At 35.0% G+C, this 24,299-nt stretch overlaps 1 protein-coding gene and 2 pseudogenes across 3 annotated transcripts; 1 reads left to right on the top strand and 2 right to left on the bottom strand.

Moving 5' to 3' along the window:
• The first annotated feature begins 799 nt into the window (after nt 1–799).
• On the top strand, nt 800–3,886 carry LOC147387547 (putative polyol transporter 4). The gene is made up of 2 exons (XM_086420408.1): nt 800–1,159; nt 2,171–3,886. Exons 1-2 carry the CDS (start codon nt 964–966, stop codon nt 3,535–3,537), a joined length of 1,563 nt encoding a protein of 520 aa, XP_086276534.1. The 5' UTR covers nt 800–963; the 3' UTR covers nt 3,538–3,886.
• Nucleotides 3,887–4,746: 860 nt separating this feature from the next.
• LOC147387546 (uncharacterized protein At4g19900-like) lies at nt 4,747–6,472 on the bottom strand (annotated as a pseudogene).
• An 8,174-nt stretch (nt 6,473–14,646) lies between these two features.
• Nucleotides 14,647–22,852, bottom strand: LOC147387545 (protein RTF1 homolog pseudogene; annotated as a pseudogene). 2 transcript variants are annotated; one of them, XR_015171565.1, is made up of 3 exons: nt 20,172–22,671; nt 15,407–17,287; nt 14,647–14,918 (listed from the first exon to the last, which is right to left on the bottom strand). The product of XR_015171565.1 is annotated as a protein RTF1 homolog pseudogene, transcript variant X2 (transcript). The 2 variants fall into 2 exon arrangements; XR_015171564.1 differs by lacking the exon at nt 20,172–22,671 and adding an exon at nt 22,825–22,852 and having other exon boundaries at nt 14,648–14,918.
• Nucleotides 22,853–24,299: the final 1,447 nt, after the last annotated feature.

Here is a 24,299-nt window from a genome sequence, read left to right as displayed (position 1 = left end):
ATTGAAGAGAAAGAAAAATCGATTTTTGAAAGATCGGTATTTAAAAAAAATTCATTTTTTTTTAAAAATATAGAGGAGAGAGAAAGAGGTGAGAGAATTAAAGAGAGAGAAAATTCGATATTTGAAAGACTAGATTTGTATCATTTTTCTAATTTTTTAAAAATTAGATTATTTTTCGTAAATAATTTTTTTTTTTTGGATTTTTTTGATAATTTTCCCTCAGATCAATCCCAATAATATGTCGGTGCGTTCATCATGAGGTGGATCCAATATTCATGAAAAGCTGGTGGACCCAAGTTGGTACACCACGCGTTTTTTGTGTGACGAAGCATGATTCATGAGTAAATTCTTCAATAAAAAGCTGAGTCCGACTTTGAAGAAACCCTCTTCGTTAAAAAAACACGTGGCATTTTGAATTTATTTAACGTCCTTCATTTCTGCAAAATTTGAAACACCTCCTTGAATTTGCTACGTGTAATCCAGTGGAGAGGGTTTCTTCAAAATATTGAAGGGGACTGTCATCTTCAAAGTTTTTTTTTTTTTTTTCTTACATAGAGAGCTTCGCCTAAGAAATCAGAATCAACAAAGTCTGCCAACAACCATCAAAAAGAGACAAAAGAAGGAACAACAACAAGGTCTCTTTTAATGTCAAGATTCTAAGACTAAGTCAAGCCTTCCTTGCTCAAGCCATCAGATTCAGTTCTCCTCTCTTCCTAATTCTCTAATAATAAATAAATTAATAAATTAATTGATTAAAAAATAATTAAGAAGAGAAAAACAAGGTAAAAAACACACATTAAGACTTTCCATAAACATCAGTGTGGGACCCACAAACCTTCCTCAGATCTGGATCAATGGGTTCTTCTTCTTTTTCTGTTCTGAGATTTAGAAACTAAAGAAACCCAAATTCAGTTTTTGTGTATTTTTCTCTCTTGTTTCTTTGAGAGAGAGAGAGAGAGAGAGATGGGTGTTGAAGAAAATGGGAATAGAGATGGGTTGTCTGGAAATAAGTATCAGAGGATGGATGTGATGAGGAGTACAGAAGATGATGATAATGATGACTCACATCATCATAGACAAGATCAGAACAACAACACTAAGAAATTTGTGATCGCTTGTGCCATCTTTGCCTCTCTCAATACTGTTCTTGTGGGCTACGGTTAATTTTCTTTCCTTGATTCTCTATTTTCTTATTTTTCTATATTATTTATTTATTTATTTGTGGACTCCCACGTTGGAATGATTCACGGGTTGCATAGTTTTCTAATAACAGAGAAATCTAAGTTTTCTAATATTTCTTGTGTTGCATAAATGGGACTCCTTTTATTTTTTCTCCATCTCTAAGTCAAACAAACATATATATAAAATAAAAATAAAAAATAAAAAAAACTGAAATAAAGAATGGTTCTTTTCTTCTGTTTGATGTTTGGGTGTGTGTTGGTGGTCATGATTCAGGATTAAAATGTGGTTAGAGTTGCAATAGATGTTGGGAAAAATAGGTTCAAAATCTGAAAGATCTAAATGAAAATAAATCAAGGGATGTTGAGTTCGAGCCACGTAATTTTTATTTAATGTAATTAGCTCTCTATGCAAGTAAGAACTCAAGTTTGTAAAAGGGATTTAGGATACATACAACTAGCCCAATCTCTTGATCACAATTCATCGTCTTGCAAAGACGGAGATTGCCCATATAACTCAAATTATATTAAGTATCAGACAACACTAGAAAGAAGGAATTTGAGATCTTTGTCCGTCAGAATGTTGCTAAGACGGTGTATTGATCTGCTAGTACAGATCCCTTTTTATATATTCTAATGTGATTGTCCAAATAATTACCATGACTATTTGTCTCAATTGTTACAATTTGGATGACTTGAATCACTTTAGATCTAATCTAATTGACTTACCATTCAAAGAAAAAAATGAATCATTACAATATATTCCTTTTAAATTGTGTATGATAGTTTACATCGTGTAACATTGGTATTAATGTGGAGAGATTGAAGTTCATCTAAGATCCATCAAAAGTATTTGTTAATGGGGAATACCTGTTTGTTTATTAAATTTCTTTACAACTAACCATCATACCCTTTTCTCCTACTTTATCAAATCTAGAATTGCTAATTTGACAACGAATTTGAACTTTCGGTTTGAATTTTGATCTATGTAGATGTGGGTGTTATGAGTGGAGCCATCATATTCATTCAAGAGGATCTAAAGATAACAGAAGTACAAGAAGAAGTTTTGGTTGGGTGTTTAAGCATTATTTCACTTTTGGGTAGTTTAGCTGGAGGACGAGCTTCGGATGCCATTGGTAGAAAATGGACAATGGGTTTTGCGGCTATTGTCTTTCAAACAGGTGCAGCTATAATGGCTTTGGCCCCATCTTTTCAAGTACTAATGCTAGGCCGACTCTTAACTGGGGTAGGGATAGGTTTTGGAATCATGATTGCTCCGGTCTACATTGCTGAAATATCACCCACCGTTGCCCGAGGATCTCTTACTTCGTACCCTGAAATATTTATAAACATAGGTATCCTTCTCGGGTACGTCTCGAACTATGCATTTTCTGGCTTACCATCACATCTCAACTGGAGAATAATGCTTGGGGTGGGAATCCTCCCCTCGATATTTATTGGGTTTGCTCTTTTTATTATTCCCGAGTCCCCAAGATGGCTTGTTATGCAGAACCGAATCGAAGAAGCAAGATTGGTTCTGTTGAAGACCAATGACCTTGAAGAAGAGGTGGAAGAGAGATTGGCTGAGATACAAGTTGCGGCCGGTGCTGCTAATGCAGAGAAGAGGTATGAAGAGAAAGCTGTGTGGCGTGAACTGCTGAACCCATCTCCTTCGCTTCGTCGAATGTTGATTACTGGGTTTGGAATCCAATGTTTTCAACAGGTCACGGGCATTGACGCCACCGTGTATTACAGTCCAAGGATCTTTAGAGAAGCTGGAATCGAGGATAAAAGCTTTCTTCTTTCTGCCACCGTTGCCGTAGGATTCACCAAGACAATTTTCATCTTGATTGCTATTTTTCTCATTGATAGAGTTGGGAGAAAGCCATTGTTGTATGTGAGCACGATAGGGATGACTACTTGTTTGTTCTGCTTAGTTTTTACTCTTTCGTTCATGCATGGACAAGTTGGAATTGGACTAGCGATTTTGTTCGTTTGTGGGAATGTAGCGTTCTTCTCGGTGGGCATGGGCCCGATTTGTTGGGTCTTGACATCGGAAATCTTCCCTTTGAGGCTACATGCTCAAGCATCGGCACTTGGTTCTGTCGGGAATAGGGTGAGTAGTGGTTTGATTTCCATGTCTTTCCTCTCTTTGTGTGATATCATCTCAGTGGCTGGAACTTTCTTCATCTTTTCTGTGCTTTCGGCTCTCTCTATTGCCTTCATTTATGTATTTGTTCCGGAAACAAAGGGGAAGTCTTTGGAGCAGATAGAGTTATTGTTTCAAAAAGGGGAAGGATTGCAAAGAGGTGAAGTCGAGCTTGGAGATGTGGAACACTTGGTGAAGGAGAATGAGTAAACCTTCCCATGTTTTTGGAGTTCTCAAGCCTCCGATGAAATTCGAGAAGAGTTCTCCATAAAAAAATTTGTTTGGCAGAATACTTGGTGCAGCGGATAGAGTATTTGATCAAAAGTTATTGAAGTGTTTATACGCAGGAAAGGCAACCAAAGTGTGGAGGGTAATCTGTTGTTTAATATACATTATTGTTTTAGACAAAAGAAGGCATTAGTTTTTAGGAGGTTTGTATACCCTGTAAAACACAATGATTTATACTTCAGATTCTGTCTTCGAGTGAATAAGCATAATTGACATGGTCTTGTTTGCGCTATTTCTCCACCAAATGTCTTGGTGAACGTTCTTCTCTGAACTGATATGTGCAGGAGAAAACAATTCAGAATAATGCTGAAGTGACCTCTAGATTGTACCTCATATTGCACATCTTGACATGAAAGTGTGTAGGAATCATAGTTGCTTTTCATCAAAATACGAGTCAAAAGCATTTATTGTTCCTACGCACTTTCACGAATGAGGTACAATCTTGAGGTCACTCGAGCACGACTCAACAATTAAATGGGGCAAATCAATTGTAATAGCTTTGAGGAACCGAATCTTTGCAAACATTTGTTTTCAAGTTGTTTATCCTGGGTGTTCAATGAAACCAATCATTTACTATTTAAAAAAAAAAAGGTAAATTTACAGTAAATATCCATTGGATTCAGCAAGAATTTTTTAATATACTTTTGATTTTGGTCACAAGAAATTCTTTAAATCATTCGGATGACAACAACATACCCAACAAAAAGCCAATGGTAGGTAGCAGTTTTTTATAAAAGAAATCTTAATTATTGAGAAAGCAAATGAGAATTTAGATTAAACACATTATAACAAATAAACAACAATGGCATCTTTGATTTTGAAGTATTACTTGATTCTTTATCATTTTTTCTTAATCATGCATCGTACATTAATAATTCTCATGTGCAAAAACCTCGTAAATGGTCACAAAAGATTATACGAAACCCAATAAAACTACAAGCGGTAAACTACTGAAGAAATGGCTGATCTTTATGGGTTATAATCAGTAGAGAAGAAAGAATTATACAAAATGTCAAATATTGTTCCTAACTACCGAAGATCAACAATTATGTGGAGAAACCCATAAATTATTGCGATGTAGAAGAGATTAATTTGTTTTCGTTTTTCATCGTCTTTACAAAAATTGTCCATTAAATTCTCCTCACAATGCCCATACAAGAGATGATCCCACATTCTTTTGTTAATAACAGAGGGAGACTACATAGAAACTAGAAACAGGAAGGCAGTCTTCCTTTCATATATGTTATTTGATCTTGTAAGAAGATACAAAGTAAAAAAAGAGCTTAAACAAGTGAAACCCAATTAAAAGCTTAACTATGCTTCAAAGAAAAGAAAAAAAAAAAAAAGATTTTCTTTTTCTTACATATCTGTTTGAAGATTGATACCCGAGAGCGACGAACACGATTCTTTACAAAGCCGAAACCAAGGAATTGCAGAAAATACAGGAATCCAACATTATACGACTAATAACGCTCCCATCTTCGATCTTCAGCGTTCTACTTTGTTTGTTCCACAGATGAACAGCAAAACTTTCCCTACGAATTTGCCCGAGCTTCTTCGTCATCCATTTCAAATGAACCTTATCCCTTGGTCCATGAAAGAGGCTCTGAATCCTACTCCAATCGACCGGATAAAATGCTGATGGCGGCAACACCGTGAAATTAAATCCAGGTCTTCCCCTCACCCGTGAGACAACTCTTGAAACCAAATAAGGCCCATTGTGACCCCATTTATTTCCATTAAAGGTCAGTGCAAAATCCTCTATAAATTTGGAAAGGAGAGGATGATTCTTGTCAAAGATCATAACGGCATTGTTCAACCGACTCCAATTTCTCGTCTCAAGATCAATGGTTTGTGCTCCAATTATGTTTCTCAAATTGGAGAAGCTCTTCAAGACTATAACATCGGTGTCAATATAAATTCCTCCAAATTTGTACAATATAGCAAGTCTAAGCAAATTGGAGAGATTTTGACCCAAAGAAACCTCCCCAGGATCCACATTTCCCTTCTTTAACTGATCAAACCAAGCTTCTGCAAATGTGTTCTTGAAGATGTAATTAAAATCGGGCGAAATTGCCAAAACCCGAAACCCATGATCCTTAAAGGGTTTTAACAATTGGGTTCCTTTTTTCGAATCCATGGAACTCGAAATTATAAGTAAACAAGCATTTGGGTGTGACTTAAAAACGCTCTCGATTGTAAATAACTCTCTGTAACTTAAAGACTCCAAAGAAGAAATCCAAGTCATGAAGAAGTGAATCCTACAAGAAGAATTGGAAGAAGACCCATGAAAGAACTCCTTCACTTTAACCGAAAATCGTCTCGATTGGTTTTGATTAGACTGCAAAATCTTCAACACTGATCTGTGTTTCCTAAACAATTTTGGTTTATGAGTAAAAGAAGAAGAAGAAAAGTTCAATGGTTCTGATTTCTGCAAAAGAGATAGACGAGTTTTCAGCTTTGAAGGTCCGATTTCTTCTTTGACTGCGAACATGATAGAAGAAGCGAAGGAAGAAGATGAAGAAGACCAATTTCGAGTTGTTTCTGTGAGAGAATTTTCTGGAGAGAAAGTGTGAGTTTCGAGATGGTTTTGGCGGGAAAAGGGATCTTGAGACAGAAGATAGAGGCGCCATTGTAGAATAGAAGGACAATGAGGACGAGAGCGAGGAGAGAAGTGGGGAGGAAAAAGAGTAGAGAAAGAAGATAGTTTTTTAATTTCTGTAATGGAGAAAGAAGAAGAGAGGATCGAGAAGGGTTTTTTTTGTTGTTGTTGATTTTATCATCCATGGCCGAAGCTTCCTCTGATTCATCGCATCGTTTTTTTTTTTTACCTTATTTCTTTTTATATGTAGAAGGCGAGATGCAGAGGAGCTCGAAAACCGTTTTAATGGCGGTCGCTGTAAAAGAAAATATAAAATAAGAATCGTGATAATTGGTGTATCCCGAGGAGTTCAGATCTACGGTTCCGAACTTGTCACGTCAGGATAATCTATTGAGTTTGCCACGTGGGGTATACAATAAATTATATTTTGGTACGAAAATGTTAGTTCGAGGAAATTTAAAACAAAAGTCGATTTTTATAAGGAACCGCTAAGACGTAAGCAAGAGAGAGTGAGAGTGAAAAACAGTTATGTGGCTTGGCTTGGCTTCGGCTCAAGAAAATTTAGAACAAAAATTATTCCGAAATTAAAAAGAGAAGCTTTTATTGCTACACCAACTTTTACTTACAACACCCAAATTCATGGGTGGATTTACTTTGGCTGCACTTGGAGCATTTGTCCCACAAGAATTTTCGAAGCCTATGCGGATACATGAGTTATTGTAACAGATAAGAAAATCCATCGTTATTACCCCCACAATTTTTTTTTCCTCTATTGATTGCCCCCAGGAGAGCAAAATCCTAGATCCGCCCCTGCCCAAATTCATATGAGATATTTCTTAAAATGTGTGAAACTTATGTTAAAATTGATTGATTTGATATACCATTCATTTTAATTCTCAAAATATGATTCTATAGTGAATTCGTCACTTTTATAATTAAAGAATTTATTGATAAATTATTCGTGAAAATTACTGGTATTTTAGCAACGAAATCCTTGATTATAAAAGTGATGAATGCAACTGAAAGACTTCTTTTGGGAAATAAAATGAACCCAATTCATGTTATATTAACTAAGAATTAACATTGGAGTGTTCTAAGTAAAAGTTGTTGTGGCAATAGAAGCTCTCATAAAAAAATTAAGAAGACGTGGACATTTTATCTGAAGACAGGACACTTTCGCTTGCAATACTAATTTAAACAAAACATGAAATAAGTGAGAGAGATGAAGTTGTTTAAAAATAAATAAATTAAGACCTAAGACTTTACCCTTTAATATAAATAAAGGAAAACTAATATATTGATCGCAAATACGTCTCCCCCATATGTTTGTTGGTTGCATCCACAATCATTTAGTGGAAATTAGGGGACCATCATTGTTATCATCATCAAATTAAGAAATATCACAAATTAAATCTAGGATGGGGCCCATTGATCCCTTGAATTATCAGACCATCTTTAAGAAAATTTATACTATAAAAGTCAGTCTGATCATTTTTTTAAATCTCATTTTAGACCGAGACGTCAGATATGTATCGATGCCATCCATCAACAAGATGGATAGACAAGTCAAATTTATTGGAAGAGATTTAAAATCACAACTCATTTTTCTCATTGTTGAATAAGACTGCTCAAATGTATCGAAAAATTCTTCTAAGACGACTCAATCTCGTTCATGGACAAGACGAGATGTCAAAACAAATTTAAAAACCATGAGTCTGATAGATGATGTTTAATCTAAGAAATTTTGAGTATTTCAATCATGAAGGGCTTGAACTCTTCAAGGGTATGTAACCTAATGAATATATATATATATATATATCCGGAGATGGCAAATCAAACTTTAACCAGGCTTTGCCTGACCCATTCATCCAACACACAACATATCCGAAAGGACTAATCCAAAGTCCTGTGCACCAACCCACATAGTACACACAACTTTTTTATTCGAGGGGGAGTGAAGTGACTCAAAATCAAGACTTGGGTATAAGCCAAAACGCTTCTTTACCATCACGAAAAACCCTTGGTTGGTATGGGATTTCCTTTTCATGAATGGATGTTTAACAAAAATGTCAGACTTGAATGTAGGTTAATTAAGAACCATTAGAACTAGGCACAAAATTTGTTTTATGGGTGTCAAAATTTTAGGATAAGACTTCAATAATGACACTGTATAAGTATAAAATATATCATATAGTAATTTTAGGGTTTATCACTAACAGCTAATCAAAATTAAATCTACCCTATAAGGATCTTGATTGGTGAAATGTTCCATAAAATATGCACTATAATGACACTATTGAAAAGAAAGGGTTTTCTATAGAGGGCAACTCCTGAAAATACGAAATCTAATGGTCCGGATTTATCTTAGAATAATGTTCAGGTGAAAGTGTATAGGAACCATAGATTCTTTTCCTCGAGACACGAGTGAAAAAGCATATATGGTTCCTATCCACTTTCACGTCAAGATGTGCGATATGAGATCCAATCTCAAGGTCACTACATCACGACTCTATATTTTAAGAATACATGACATATCATCTAGATATGTGTTTCATGTTGATAGTTGGATTTTTTTTTCTTTCTTAAGGAGTTCGATCGATGGATCCCAACTACCTAGAGTAGCAATTTATTATTGTTTAAAGAGGGTGAGAAGCTTGAAAGATGCATTTTATTAGGATCTGACATGTAGAAAACTTATAATCTTTAAAAGCTTGAAGAACAATACTTTAAAGAGTTAATTAAAGATAGAAGATTCTCACTATAATGACACTACATATGTAGTTCTAAGCTTTGACTTTTAGTGCAGAATAAGTCCCTATAACAAGGTCATTTTGTTTAAATTAAAAGAGAGTTAACGTATGGAACATGTTAAATACTAAAAAAATAATCAAAATTGCATTAGTGGCGGCCATAAGGAACCAATTTTTATTCCTCCACTTGTGAGCTCAGCAATCAGGATGAACTAATGATATAGTTTTTGGTCAAATAAGAAAGCCATGGAACAGCTCGAAGTGCCAATATGATGATGATGGTCCACCTATTACCATGTGATGGTGGGACCCACTTGCACATACTGGGTATAGCTTGATGGACATGGAATCTTCCATGTGCATAGTTTCCATGTTAGAAATGTGTTGTTCGTCGTAACAATTTTAGGATGCATGAGTGTGGTTGGAGTGGAATCATGGCTTCAAAACTCAACCGAGACGTATCACTCGAGTCGTCTCAGTATCAAGAATGGATGAGACGGATGGACAAGTTAATTTTTTGGATGAGATATTAAACTCTACGTTCATTTTTTATTTTTTTGAACGAGATGTCTCAAATGTATAAGGAAAACTCATCTAAGACAACTTGTTATTTGGCATGGATGAGACGAGACGCAAAACTGAGTTTTAGAACCATGAGTGGAATGGAGGGATATAATTCGTTTAGTGACCCCAGATATTCATGATAAGGTTGTCAGCATTATATGTCCCTTTAAATGATCTAGCGGGTTATTATATATTTTTCTTGGAGAATTTCTATTGCCACACCATTTTTTTTTATAACACACTTGTTAATTAAATCAAATAGGAATTTTGAGGTGTAAATAGTCTTACAAAAGGGGAAAAAAGTCCTTTTATCACCCCTCTTTCTATTTATTCTTCACTCATTTATCAATTAATTAATTACATCGATCCCAATGTGTTTGTTAAATCAGTCGGTGTTTGGCATTAATGTTGATGGTTAAATCATGATCAATCTCAAAATATCAGTTCCGTACACCATGAGTTCACAAGATTGACATTTTGTGTCCCATTACTTTCTCTAAATCAAATTGAGAGAATTGGTAGGATTTCTTGAAAAAGCTTATGAGGTTTTGCATAGTGTAAGCAAATGTTCTAGTTAGGGAGCTGGAAGAAGATTATAAAATTTCTCAAACTCTTCATCAAGATTCTAGGCTCCTTACAAATGATCTAAGAAAGCTCAGAAGATAAAAAAAAAAATAACAATAAAGGTTTGGAGAAAGTAGGAGAAATATTTAAAAGAATGTGATTTAAGATAGTGAGAATGATTCGTATTTATAATAAGGTAACTTTATCCTTAGAAAGTGCAGTTCTTTAGTTTGAATCCCCTTAAAACTCGTCCAAGATCGAGATGAATCGTCGAGTCGTCTTGATATCAGGCATGAACAAGACAGACGGACAAGTCAATTTTCGAACAAGATTTAATACCCACATTCATTTTTTAAATTTTTGAACAAGACATTTCAATCATATCAGAAAACTCGTCTAAGACGACTCGGTATTGACACAATGAGATGAGACGCAAAACCGAGTTTTAAAACAATGGTGGAGAGGGGGGTTACACATAAGTGACTGAAAATTTTGGGAATTAGCTTCAATAACGAGGATGATTGCAAACTTGCATCATATGGAGTGATCTTTGGCAGCACAAGTTGAAACTAATAACCAAACACATCCATATGTGTGAAGCATGACAGTTACGGGCATGCTGCATGCACTCCTGTCCTTATTTTTACGAGCCAGCTTAGTGTAGCAAAGGAGCCGACCCGAGCCAAGCTGAGCCAATAAATTAAAAATAAATATTTGAAAAGAGAGATAACGTGGAAGAACATTTGCGTCATCTCCGAGTTTTAAGGATAATAGTCTCATCTCACGATATCCTCACAAATGACACGTGGTGTTCGTTCAGATATTTGGTATCCCAAGTTTTATGAGGAAACTTCAGGTTTTTAGGGATTAGTGTTAATTTTTTAAAGATTCATTCAAGAAGATTATGCTCCTATCTCATCCGTCCATTTGATGAAGATCCTAAACGTCAATTGAACTATTCCTTTCCCAATATTTTTACTAGAAGGTGTGATGTGCAAACACACTTCTATTAAAAAGGCTTATTTATAATTTAAAATATTAATTAAAGAGCTTTTAAAGGTTACAAAGTAAAAAATAAGGATATTTTAAAAATTTTGAAAATTAAACAATGTGATGACAATTTTCTTGATCTTTACCAAAATAACCATGATTTTATTAAATTTAAATACAAAAATAAGGGCATTTATGATAACTCAAATTTTATTTCGAACCACTTCCACTATGCCTTCTCTCATTATAATAGTAAATATATAACAAAACAAAAAAAAAAATTGAAAATGCTAGCCTCACTAACAAAGTTGAGGCTCTTCATCAACATGGCCGTTGAAATCATAAGGATTCCCAAGAAAAATGTATTCGTAAGAGTAAGTCTTACTATTCTCCTAAAATGTAGAACTAATTGAAATTTGTGTTTTTCTTCAAATCCTAATGGTCATGTTAATGGAGAATTGTTGGTTGAGGTTAGAAAAGTTAAAAAAAAAAAAAAAAAAATCATTATGTCACCTCTTCATGTAATGCATCTCTGGCCATTGTGTCCACTTAATATGGGTTCACATACAAATGTTCATCGATATCATTAGAGATAAGAATATAAAAACTTAAATGTAATAATTAAAAGCGTGCTTACAAATATTTAAGCTAATTAGTATAAATTTGTGTTATTCCAACACCACAGACCTTTGAATTCCATCGAAAAACTCATATAAAAAATTTATTTGTTTCAAAAAAAATATTCTTTCAAACTTGATTTAAGGTTTTGAATATAGATGGTTACCAAATTTTCACCTAACTTCAAAATTTAAAATTAAAATTCAATGGTGAAAATAATATTTTTTGGAAGTTCATAGAATTTTATTCTCTACAAACCTAAAGCTTTGGATCATGTTTTTTTTTTTTTTTTATGTCACAAGGTCAGCTCAAGGACCCTTTAGTATGGGTGAAATCCTTCCTAACTTAGCAAGGCTAGTAGCACTCTACATATAATTGAAGCAAATTCAAGTTTTTTTTTTTTTTTTGACTAGATGAGAAGGAATGGTTAGTGGTAAGTGTGAAGGTGCATATCAATTAAACCAAATCATATTTGCCAACTTTAGTTCCATAATGATGAACTACAAGCACGAATTCGATCAAACCAAGCCAGTTAATAGTAGTTCTAGTCTGTCATCCAACATACGCTTTGTTTTCTTAGGCCTTGACTCATGAGCAAGTGCCCAATTTTTATTTTTATTTTTTGATCGATAAGTCTATTTTTAATGAGTTCAGTAACTCGGTGTTAGTGAGATTTGAATCTAGGTCTGTGATATCATAACCTAAAGACTTTACCAAATAAGCTAATTAACACCTACACACATGTACTCATATTTCGGTGGACCTACACTATTGAAAATGGCCATTGGATTCAAGTACCTAAAAATTGCTTAAATCCTAAATTGAGTTTGAAAATAACATGTGTGCAGAACCATAGATGCCTTTTCTCGAGATACGAGTGTTATACATCTGAGGATATCAGTGTTCCTTTGCACGCACAGTGTTGTACGAAGTAGTGTAGGCTTGTAACACAGCTCTTTGAAATTAATAAAGCATCTGTGATCTTTGTGCGTGGGTCCACAAACATGTGGGGGCTGTATGTTAATGGGACATCAAATTCACGTTCCTAATGTAACTGCCTAACGGTAATTCTCACGTGTTTTAACTGTCAGTTATATCGTCCAATAAGGGCCATGGAACTACTGAGTGGGGCAGTGTGATGAGGTAACAGTTACAGGGTTAAAGCCACGTGAATTTTGGACCATTTGTATGGCTTAACCGAGTTCGTTCAAACGAGTTTAGTATAATGGAGTTTAACTCGAAATTCAACTAAGATGAGTCGAGTCGAGTCGACTCAGCAAGTTTTAACCTTTTATGCATAAGCAACTTGAATCACCTCCTAATTATTATTATTTTTTTTTTGTGGGTTAGCATGACTTGAACCCATAACCTCATAATTGCTTTGCAATGTGTCGAACCAACTGAGCTACTGGTCTAATCCCCTAGATTTACTCTGTTGCACGTCGGAAAACTTCTTTGAGGTTTGGGGCACGCAATAGAAGGGACTAAATACACTTTTTTTTTCAAATAATTGACCAATATTTATCGAAGAAGGGTACATTACCATATTGGTATTTGTATAATTTTACCCAAAAAAGTACCCATTTGTGGTAATTTTTGTTATGTTACTTCTATACCCTACCTTCTTGTGATCTCAAATAAAAAATCATTTGTATGTCAAACAATAAGAGTTGTAGAAGCCTGTGTTGTAGGATTCCATCATATTTGTCTGTTTTGGTTAAATATTAGATGCCCCCATGCATGTTTGGGTAACTTTTGAGATACCCCACAAATTTTACAATATTAGCGATACCCTGTTTTGGATTTTAATCAATTTCAGAGATACCCATGGTTTCAAATTGATGACATTGCCCTCTTGGCCTAAGTAGAGATTGACTAAATTTTATTTTATTTTATAATATGGTTACAATTACATTTAAACCATGGTTCTATCTAGACTACGTTCCGTTGAAATTAAAAACTCCCTTTCCAATTCCAGATTTTTCTACAACTCCCTATAGATCTATTATAAATTCCATTATACCATGTATACTGCAATCCACATAAAATAGATGATTACTTTTATCAGACCACACATAATAGATGGTTATATTTATCCGACTAATAGGTGGCATGTGCACACACACACACATGTATTACAAAAATTAGGATTTATACATGATTAAAACATTTCTAATTATTTTAAAATAAATATTTAATAAATAATCTAATTTTCTATTGTATTTTATTACTTATTATATTATATGGATTTTTTTTTTAAATAACTTGATAAAAAGGATATTTCTATAATTTTAATAAGTTAAAAAAAATTTAACTAATATTTCTATTATGGTCTAAACAAATTTTGGTGTCAACTAACACATTCAGCCTTCCTTCTCCTCATTATAATAGTGAAGCAAATGGTTTATTCAAAGCCAGAGAGTCCGTAGCTTGAGTGTTTGATACCCAATATGAGCAATATTTTCTCGAGGCCACCCACAAGAGCACTCCCTCACTTATGTGGTGTGTGCAAAGTGTGGGCATTGCACGTGCCCGGGGGAGGGACCCATATGCCTTAGCTCAGCTCATCTGGTCCCCCTAATTCGACTAGATCAAAATTTCTTAAGTTGACATAATCTTTTAGAAAAATTCTTTGATTCTTTAATTTCAATTAAATAGTAATAGTTCCATTCATTGGTAAACTACTCTTTATCAATATGATCATCCTTGTGCGCCATAAAAGCTCCAAATAAAAAAAGGAAAGCATGCAATCAGTTGGACTAGACCCCAATTCCGCGTGATCTGGAAACCGAATTAACGGGTTTGGATCTTTGCCGTACATCCAAATAAAAAATGGGTCGAATATGGTTCAATGTCTCTTGATATGATTAGATACAGATCCATCTCTAGATCCTTCAAATCCCAATAATATATTGCTTTGGAAATTATATTTTTAGATTTATTAAAATACCATTTCACACAATTTTTCTATAACATGGATTATTATAAAATGAAAGGGTTTCTAATGACAACCAATCCTTAAATCAATGCAATTAGGAGAGCTAAACATCCCTAATTAACTATAGCAAAACATGTCCCAAAATTGTGTTACTGCAACATCAGTAGAAAGTCATATATAAGGGATGACACTAGAACCAATAACAGAATCTCACCTTTGTCCTTTGTTTTTGATGCAAAGCTCAGTCAACTGGGTATAATTGATGTTGGTAAATCCACTGTTTCAGCATCAAAGACAATACCATTAATATTCATAAAACCAAAATAAATAACTAAATTATGAGCAACCCATTTTTGAAAAAGAAAAACACTTTACTTACTAGCTTAGTACGATTTTTAGCCTTACTAAGGGTCGGCTTGCTCAAATGGATTACCACATTGGCAATCCGACACCACAGGCCTCTAGGTTTCATGGAAAAAATCAGATTAAAAAAAGGGGCTCCATCCAAGGTTTTGAAAATGGACAGCTACCAAACTTCCACGTAACTTCCAAATAAAATTAAATTCAACAGTAAAAGATAACATTTTTTTGAATTTTGTTTTTTTTTCAAAATGGATAGAATTTTGTCCTCTCAGGGTTTGGATCATGTTTTTGGATACTACAAGGTGAGGTCAATGACACCTAGTAAGAGTTGAAATCTTACTAAATTAGTAAGGCTAGTCGGAATCTTTGAAAAATAAGGTACATTTTAGAGCAATTCTTTACCTGACTGAAGTATCTACTTGGGTGTCACATTTTAGAGCAGACCTCTCCGTCTCTTGTAGTCACCAACTGTCAGTGTCAGAGAGTGCCTCCTCCTGTTGTTCTCCGCAACTTTGCATCCAACCGTTGCCTCTATCCTTTGCTTCCTTGCCAACAATCCCAAATGCGCACCACCCGGTCCCCCATTCTTCTGCAGTTCTGCAAACGAGATTGTCAACTCAAAGTGGTGAAGTGAGTTCGATGCTGTTCCCACATCGACAGGGGCACGGGTATCCACTAATTTTCCTGCACCGGCTGCCGCTTCCAATGCTGCTGTTGTTGTGGCCATGCCTCCTGGCCCAATCGATGAAGTCGCAGCATCCTCATTTGCGGAAATGGTAGCCTCGTCTCCTCCACCAGGATTCGATACATAGTAATTTCTCGATCTAGTCCATCTCCTCGAGAACGGATCGTAACCCGCCTCCCCAGCTTTCAAACTTGTGTTCACTGGCTTCAATTCTGAGGCATTCTTGAAGTTTTCAATCTTGTTTCTTTTGTTCATCTCTTCCAACCTCAAGGCCTTTGCATCTTTTATCTTTGGCTCCCGAGAAGTGGCCTCGAGTTCCCGCAGCCTCGCTTGAATCCTCCCCATCTCAGCCCTGTTTCCACTCCGCCTCTTGGCTACCTCCAATTCCCTCCGCAGACGGTCCTTCTCACAAGCAATGTTCAACGGCCGCAACGAGGCCAATTTCTTCTCCTGAAGCATCTGTTTCATGGTAGCAGCGGAGTAGACGTAAGTGTCGGTTTTTTGTATAGCCTCCCACTTCTCCAGCACGTCATGCCGACTTGGCATTTGTCCCCCAATCTTCTTCACCTCATGAACCAATTCATCGAACTCCTCCTCAAGTGGGGGAGAGTCTGATACCCTGGCCATCTGCCACCTGGCAGCTGAACTTTCACTAGCCCAGAAAATATTGAGGTACTTGTGTGTGCTCTTGTTCTCTAACTTGTATTGTCGGTCAGGGTCAGTGGCATCAACATTCCGAACCATGCAGAGCCTGTAAACGTTCTTGTTCTTGGTCTTGTTCATCCCAATCCCTACCCTCACAAAGCAACCCACAATCAACTCTTCGAAGAAAGGCTCCATGACCCACTTTGCTAGCCTCGACCTCGGAATCGTGATGTTCTTGATATCCTCAAATGTCAGGGCCTCGTGGTCTACTAGTCTGATTATATCACTTTCGGCCAAGTCTTCTCCCTCGGCCAATTCCTTGTCTCCATCGTCGCTTCCACTTTGGCTCTCATTTTGGTTGGAGTAACTACTTTGAATTGCATTCAAGTTGGATTGTGGCCTAACCGATTTATAATGAGACTCTGGATTCTGCTGTTTCAGCCTCTTTGCTCGCAGCTCATTCAATGCGCCGTCCTTGGCAGATGCCTGCTCAGCAGATCTAACTGACGAACGCACACGGGACGAGGGTGGACATGGAGTTTCTTTTCCAGGTTGGGTCTTGTTTCCTCCACTCTGCTTTCCTCTCACCCTTTTTGTCAATCTTTGTTCATCTCTTCTTTGAGCTCGTTCTGATAAGATCATCTCCCTTTGGAGTTCGGTCAATTGGGCAAGTTGCTCCCTGTCGCTATTGTCTTTGTAAAGATCACTCCCAACATCAGACTCGTCACTGCTGCCACCCCTTTGATCACCACTTTCATAGTCATCATCGTTTGAATCACTTCCATCATCAGAATATGAACCTTCACGTTGACTTCTCGATGGTGGATGTGAGCGTCGATTCTTCCCTGGTGTATTGGTCCTTCCTGCGGCCTCCAGTAGCAAGTTTTCCAACTGTTCCATGATCTTCTACTTCCCTTTGTACACCACAATATGTTGTTACGCTCCTGAATAAGCTGCATTTTATTTAAAATAAGAATAGTTACAGAGGCACAAGAAGAATGAACCTAACACATCAATTTTAGAAGAATCATTAGATGAAAATTGTGCATAAGAATGTGTAATACAACTTTCCTATATTTAGTTTCATACATATAACGATCATAGTAGTGATTGTCACTCTTAGATCGATTATTACGATAACTAGAATTTAAATAACTAGAAAAAGCACTTTCTAGATCTTAAAAAATCTGATTTCAATATCAAAATATATAGAATAATTTTAACCATTACTATCCATAACTAAAAAAGTGTCATCAGAAATGAAACTTCGAATGTCCCTGACACCAAATAAACGATCAACATTAATGCAACGAGAGCTGTCAATATCACCCAGACTATGAATTTATCAGTTATTATTCTTCAGAATATTATGGATTTGATTGTAATAAATTTTTACCAATGCAATTAATATTAATGATCTAGGTCTGCTCTTTCCCCTCGATTTATTAAGACTTGGATGGTCAATGCTTATAGCTATTTCAGTTTAGTCGATGACATGCTAAAAGAACACTACCTCCCCAGTGGGTCAAATCAAGCTCTCTGGGAAGTCATATCTATGTGAGGATCTTTGTTAAATCTCAAAGAGATCCATATGATGCAAATGTGAGTTAGAAATGCCAATCTGTATCCTAGATGTCTGATTAGATTGAAGAAGTGATGAGCATAAACAGTTGCTAGCAGTCCTCCCCTATCCTAAACTAGTCAATATTGGGGCCATTCAATCACTTAAAAGAAAAGCAAATAATTTGAAGGTATAACGGGAAAGGAGCCAGTGAGGCATTGAGGAATGGCACTTGTAGCTAATAAACAACTTCCAAAATTTAAAAAAAAAACATAAAACTTGAGAGGTGTGTGGCCATATATAGTACATTATGCTGTTTCATGCAAAGAGAGTAGAGACCTTCAAAATCAAAAGGATAGGTGAAACCAGATGTTAGAAAATGAAGTACTTTGGGGGCAGCTTCAACTGGCAAGGTCAAGGATAAACAAACATGCATCAATTCTTTTATCTAAGTTCATCAATCAAACCAAATAAAGACACCTCAATTATTTGTAAGGCACTAGTGCACCTAATCAATTTGGAAGACAACATCATGGATGCCGATACAATCATTGTACTTCCCTTCCTACATGCTTCCTAAAGTGAAAAAGTTGTTTTGAGCTAAGCAACATTAGGATTCTACGATAGATACAACATAAACATTACCCAAAAAAATGGCTCTGGTCCAAATAAGTTCAGAGGGAAGATTATCAAAGACCAAAAAATCCAGAGTCTAGAATGGAGCATTCTCACTGCATGGAATGTTTATGGGGCTTCGAAATGTTGATTAGCAATTGAGGAGAAAATTTAAAGAATGTGACTTTTAGAATTGACCCTAACGTATCATTAAGAGTAGATTGCCTATGCAGGAATGGGTAATCCATAAAGAAGCTTTTAAGATGTAGCAAGAGAGAGTGGAGATTTGCCAGGCTAGCTTGAATCCCCAGCTAATATGGAGCATGATAGATTTGCATGGAAGGAAGAAAAATGCTTTCCTCAGCCTTTTCCATCATACACTGTTCAGGATTCTTGACAATTTGACAACTTGACCACCTCATAGTGATATCAACTCTTATCTTCTCAGATGACCTTATCGGATGATAAACTCCACTTCTTCAGAATAGGAAAGAATTTATACTGATAAAATATACTACTTATAATCTCTAAAGATGTTGCTATGTATGATTAACTTCCCTTTCGCCATCAAAAGATGTTGCTGTACATGATGCCTGCTAGTGCACAAAATCCCACAAGCAACCCTTGACTAGGCTTTGTTACAATAACTTGGTTCCTATTTTAAAGAAATTGAGTTTACCATCTAGTATAACTTATTTTTCTATTTTGAAGGAGTGGGGTTCATCTTCTAATTGTACGCGATACAACATGCATTGCAGATCAAGTCGAAGATTATCAATCTACTAAATAAATGATTAGTATAAATAAATAAATAAATTGTGCATTGTGATTATCTCCATTGATAATCATTTATCTAATTTGATAAAGAATAATACAAAAACCTCAATTCAGGACTCCAAGATCTTCACTCGAGATATCCCAAATTTTAATGCACCGAGTACTTATGGGTGTACTAAAAAACTTGTACAAAAATAGAAAATGACCTATTGTTGCTTGAGTTATTCTTTTCGAATACGGAAGTCCTCTATTTATACGACGTACAAGATAAACAATTAATTTCTTTTTTTATAAATACTTTGGAAGCTGATATATTTTAATGAACAAAATCTCTTACATGCATGCATATGTAAAAGGTGATTTCATTAAAGAGAGAGTCAGCTTCATGCTTGGATGAGATAATACGAATGTAGTTTTAGTTTAATAAGAGACCTGCATTCATGAGGTTTTGTATTTAAACTGAAGATTACAAGGAGCTTATTTAATAAGAAAGTTCATGTGTAAATACATGACTTTTAAATTTGTTCTATTTAATGAATAAATTTCTCCTATAAATTTCATGCACTAAATAATGGGGTCTCACATTTACTTTGAGAAAACTTTCTCATGTAAATGCATGCATGAGGCTTTGTCTTCATTGAATAACATGCGTTTTATTACTAGAGACATGCATGTGTTACTTTTAATGAGAGGTGTGCACGAGGTCTTCCTTTTAGTGCAATAAAAACTAAAAACTATTTTTCATTTACACATAGTTTCCAATATTAATTCAACGATAATTAAATAAGTCAATCTCTTATTCCTTTTTATGGGAAAACTCGAACCCACATGCATTAATAAATATGGGCTTTAGGGTGGAATCTCCATGGTTTGAGAATATGTACCTATAACCAGTGGTATCATGCAAACACCATCGCGCCATTGTACTTTGTCCAATAATCGATACACAGTGTACTAGAAAAAAATAAATCAACTCACACGTGTAATCACATTGTGATCCTTCCACATCGCTCAAGTATCCTATCAAATGTTAGATCATTTAAATTTTCTGGATAATCAAGAGTTTTCCCACCATCTCAACCATTTGATATATGTATATAATAGACATCACAAAAACATTTTAAAGCTATTGTCAAAACATAATACGCGTATAATATTTTAAAAATCGATCAAAAATCTTTTTAATAAAAAAACTCATCAATCGGCATTTTACTTGTTCGTCCAAATATTAAAATAATTCAAAATGTGGGAATTCATGGAGATGGTCATCATGTGGAATCTCATATTGACATCATCATGATACTCTCATGAGTTCAACTAAATTCTCAAAACGTCTATTGTATTGGTCAATTGAAACCTCAAGTTTTTAACGAATCAAAGGATCATAATTACAACTCAAAGAATCTCATATGATTCTCAGGTCAAAGGATCAGTGTGAATACACATAGAAAGATCTCAAAAACTTCATTCAATTAAGTCAAAATTACATGACCAATCACATATCTAGTGGGAGAAGGTTGAGATGATCTTCTGAACGATTCTCCAATATGTGCCAACAAATACTCACATGCCGATGGGACTACCCTACCTCAATGAAAAAACTCGAATCCATTGAAAAGATCATCGTGCATGTGAGAGCCATGAAAAATGAGTTGTTCCCTAACTCATTTCCTAGCCCTGTTCAAAGTTTGAGGTTTACAAGGATCCAATGTTTTTTTATAACTAGGATCTATTGTATTTTGATTTCCTCTGTGGACCTACCATGGTCCAAAATCACCTACAACGTTGACTTGGGACAAAAACGTTCACATCTTATGAATGCTAAAATTAGTTACCCACAATACGTAATGATCGCATGATCATATTATTTTATTATAAATTTCAGTCGTGTAACTTGAAAAGGTTACCTACATACCCAAATAGGGATCAAGCCTTACATGGTTCATGAATTAAAAAGATTGTCTCAAAATATAATTGACTTGTATGGGTAGACTAATACTAACACTAATATGGTCATCTAAAAAGATAAAAAGTTGACCAAGTCATATTCATATAACTATGAGGTGGCCAAGCTATCAGACTGTTAGTAGTCCATAAAATATACGGGCCGAAGATATAGAAAATAAGAAGTTTCCAATCCACATAATGGGATTTTCTAGAGTATTTAGGTGTACATTTTGAAAAATAGATTGTTGACAAGGAGTGAAAAAGATCTTAAGGTGTGTTCGGGTTGTGAAGTAGGATTGAAGGATATGATAAAGACTATAGTTAAAAAAAAAAAAAAAAAATTATCCAATTTTTTCAACAAAAAAAAAAAATATACAATAAAAATAAAATTCTTTGAGTAAGGGACCAACCAATTAATTTGTCTAATCAAGAGATGAATTGATGATTTTTTGATTAATAGCCAAATATGATAAAATCTTTTTCATTCAATATCAAAATTTTATCTTCTTCAACCTTCAAATCTCTAGAACCAGATAGGGTTTTAAGGGGGATTGAAGATGATGTGTTTTGGGAAGAGACCCAAAAAGGTCATTTGTATAATCCCCAAAATTTTCCCAATCTTTTTATGAAACTTTTCGGAATTTATTTGACCACCAAACTATTGCCAAATAAAATGATAAAAGATTGGGAGGCCAAGGTCCTACAACATTTATCCCCAATCGTACCGGAGTGTGAAAAGATCTTTAAAAATCTTCCAGAGATACTTAAGAGATGCGAATTGTAGGGAAAAAAAAAAAAAAACGGTTGGAATGTGGAAGTTGTACAAACCATAAAGAAGATTGATTTTGTTTTTTTCCTTTGGTTTCTACAAAATCACAGTTTTAAATCTCATCGAGATGACTCGTCCGATACGTCTTGGTACTGTCCACCAACAAGACGGATAAACAAGTCAAATGTATCGGACCAGATTTCAAACCATAGTTCATTTGTCTCATTGTTAAACAAGACAACTCAAACGTATCAAAAACTCGTCCGTTCATGGACGAGACAAGATGTAAAAGCAAGTTTTAAAACCATGTACAGAATTTAAATCATTGAAATGAACTTTACATAAATCTTCAATTGTTACTTTGCATTAAAATAGCAACATAAAACCCTACCAAATCATAAATCATTCCATTAGAATTGAGAAAAATATCAAGTAGACATCATAAAACAATGTTTAACAGATTATCTAACATAACAACAACATAGAAATTTAAAACGCCAACAACATATACACATTCCAGTAACAAAAAACATTGCAAACAACACAGAGAAAGTTAAAAAGAACAGCAATAAAAATCTAAGAATCTAAAAAACAACTAAAATCCAATGAAATCACAATATTTAGTAGGGAATGAAGAAAAAAGAATATAGAATAAATCAAAATAAAAACCCTAGCCTAGATTAACACAAATTCATCTCTATGTTTCTAGACATTAATAAGGAAAAAAAAAAATCTAAAATACTTAGATAATCTACAAATATGAAAATCTAGGATGGAAAGAGTGAGAGTGAGAGTGAGAGAGAGAGAGAGAGAGACAGTACTTTGATGTCGCTGTCGCTGCAATCGATTCGGGAAGTTTTTGTTTTTGGATTGAGCGAGTTAAGGTATAAAAACTTGTCCGAGACCGAATTGACTCGCCCCTCACATTTACTCTTGCCCCGAGATGACTCGGTTGATGTATTGAAAATGTCGGCCACGTTCATGAAAATCCGACCGAGTCAATTGGGTTTTGTGTCTTTCATATAAAAAAGGAAATTATATTTTAATAATTTAATGTTTAAAAGCTAATTATTTACTTAAAATAATAAGATTTTGTGAGTGTACTTTTACTAGTCCACCTTTGTAATAAGAACAAAATTTTAATTATTTAATAATTTGTCATTTTGACGTATTAAAAAAGAAAGAATTGTGATAATCGGACTGACTGTTCTATACTATCTTTGGACTCTCCCATTTCATAAATGTGGATCCTTTGCTTCGGGATACGCAAGGAGTCAAGGACCAATATTTATGATTTTGCATGATTATGTGAGGGGAGAGTCCAAGAGAGTACAGAAAAAGTGAGTCATATTATCAGACTAAAACATAAGGTTAATGATTGTCCAACTAGACAGTCTTTACTCGATCGATACTCAATTGATGTGGCATGGCCGCAGAACCACATATCTTTTTCCTTGGATACACAACTGCCAATTTTTAGTATTGATTGAGTGAAGACTTTCTAGTTAGAAAATCAACGCTCAAAAAAGAAATTAACATGTTGGTAGATAGTCTTGGGAATGGGTGATAATTTTTAGCATGACTTCCTAGCAAGATTTTAAAAATGACACGAAATTACTAGATTTGATTTGAGCCTAATCATTTTTGATGCATAATTTTGTCGACATGTCTAACCCGATTATTGAAAGAGTAGCGTTTGGATTGGGAACATTAGCTTGTTTAACCCATTTTGACCCATTTAATTATCATGTCGATTAATGTGTCATGTTGAATTATTTACAATCTGACTCGATCATATGTGGTACTTTTTTTTTTTTATTGTGGAACTTGACCTATGTTTTGTAATACTTAATTTATGCCAGTGGTAGGTTATGGACACGGGTTATAATTGTGTTTGGATTGTAATCGTGTTTGGATTCATGTTCAGATTGTAGTCGTGTTCATTTTTAGATCGTAACTGTATTGTGAGGGTCATGCATATCCATACTGATGTGATACAATTCGTTCAACTTATTCATTAAACAATCTATACAATTGTGCCTTGTTACTTGTTTAATAAATGGGTTGAGTTGGTTAAATTTTTAGAACACCCTTATCTCAACACAACATTACACTACCCAACATGACCCACTGCCACCCTTAGTCTTGAGTAAAGAGATGGTGGATGATAGTTGACAGTTGTCTAATGAAAAGAGGGTAGATAAAAGAATGTATCACAAGGTAGATATTTATATACATATTAAAATTCACCAGTGCCGACGACACAAACATCCTTTCTCAAGTTAAGGGAGTAAAA

The sequence above is a fragment of the Akebia trifoliata genome, chromosome 13, assembly GCF_017979445.1.
Source record: "Akebia trifoliata isolate Shusen 1 chromosome 13, ASM1797944v1, whole genome shotgun sequence".
Lineage (NCBI taxonomy): Eukaryota > Viridiplantae > Streptophyta > Magnoliopsida > Ranunculales > Lardizabalaceae > Akebia > Akebia trifoliata.
Note: the sequence above shows the minus strand (reverse complement) of the source record. Positions and strands in the feature narration are given on the sequence as shown.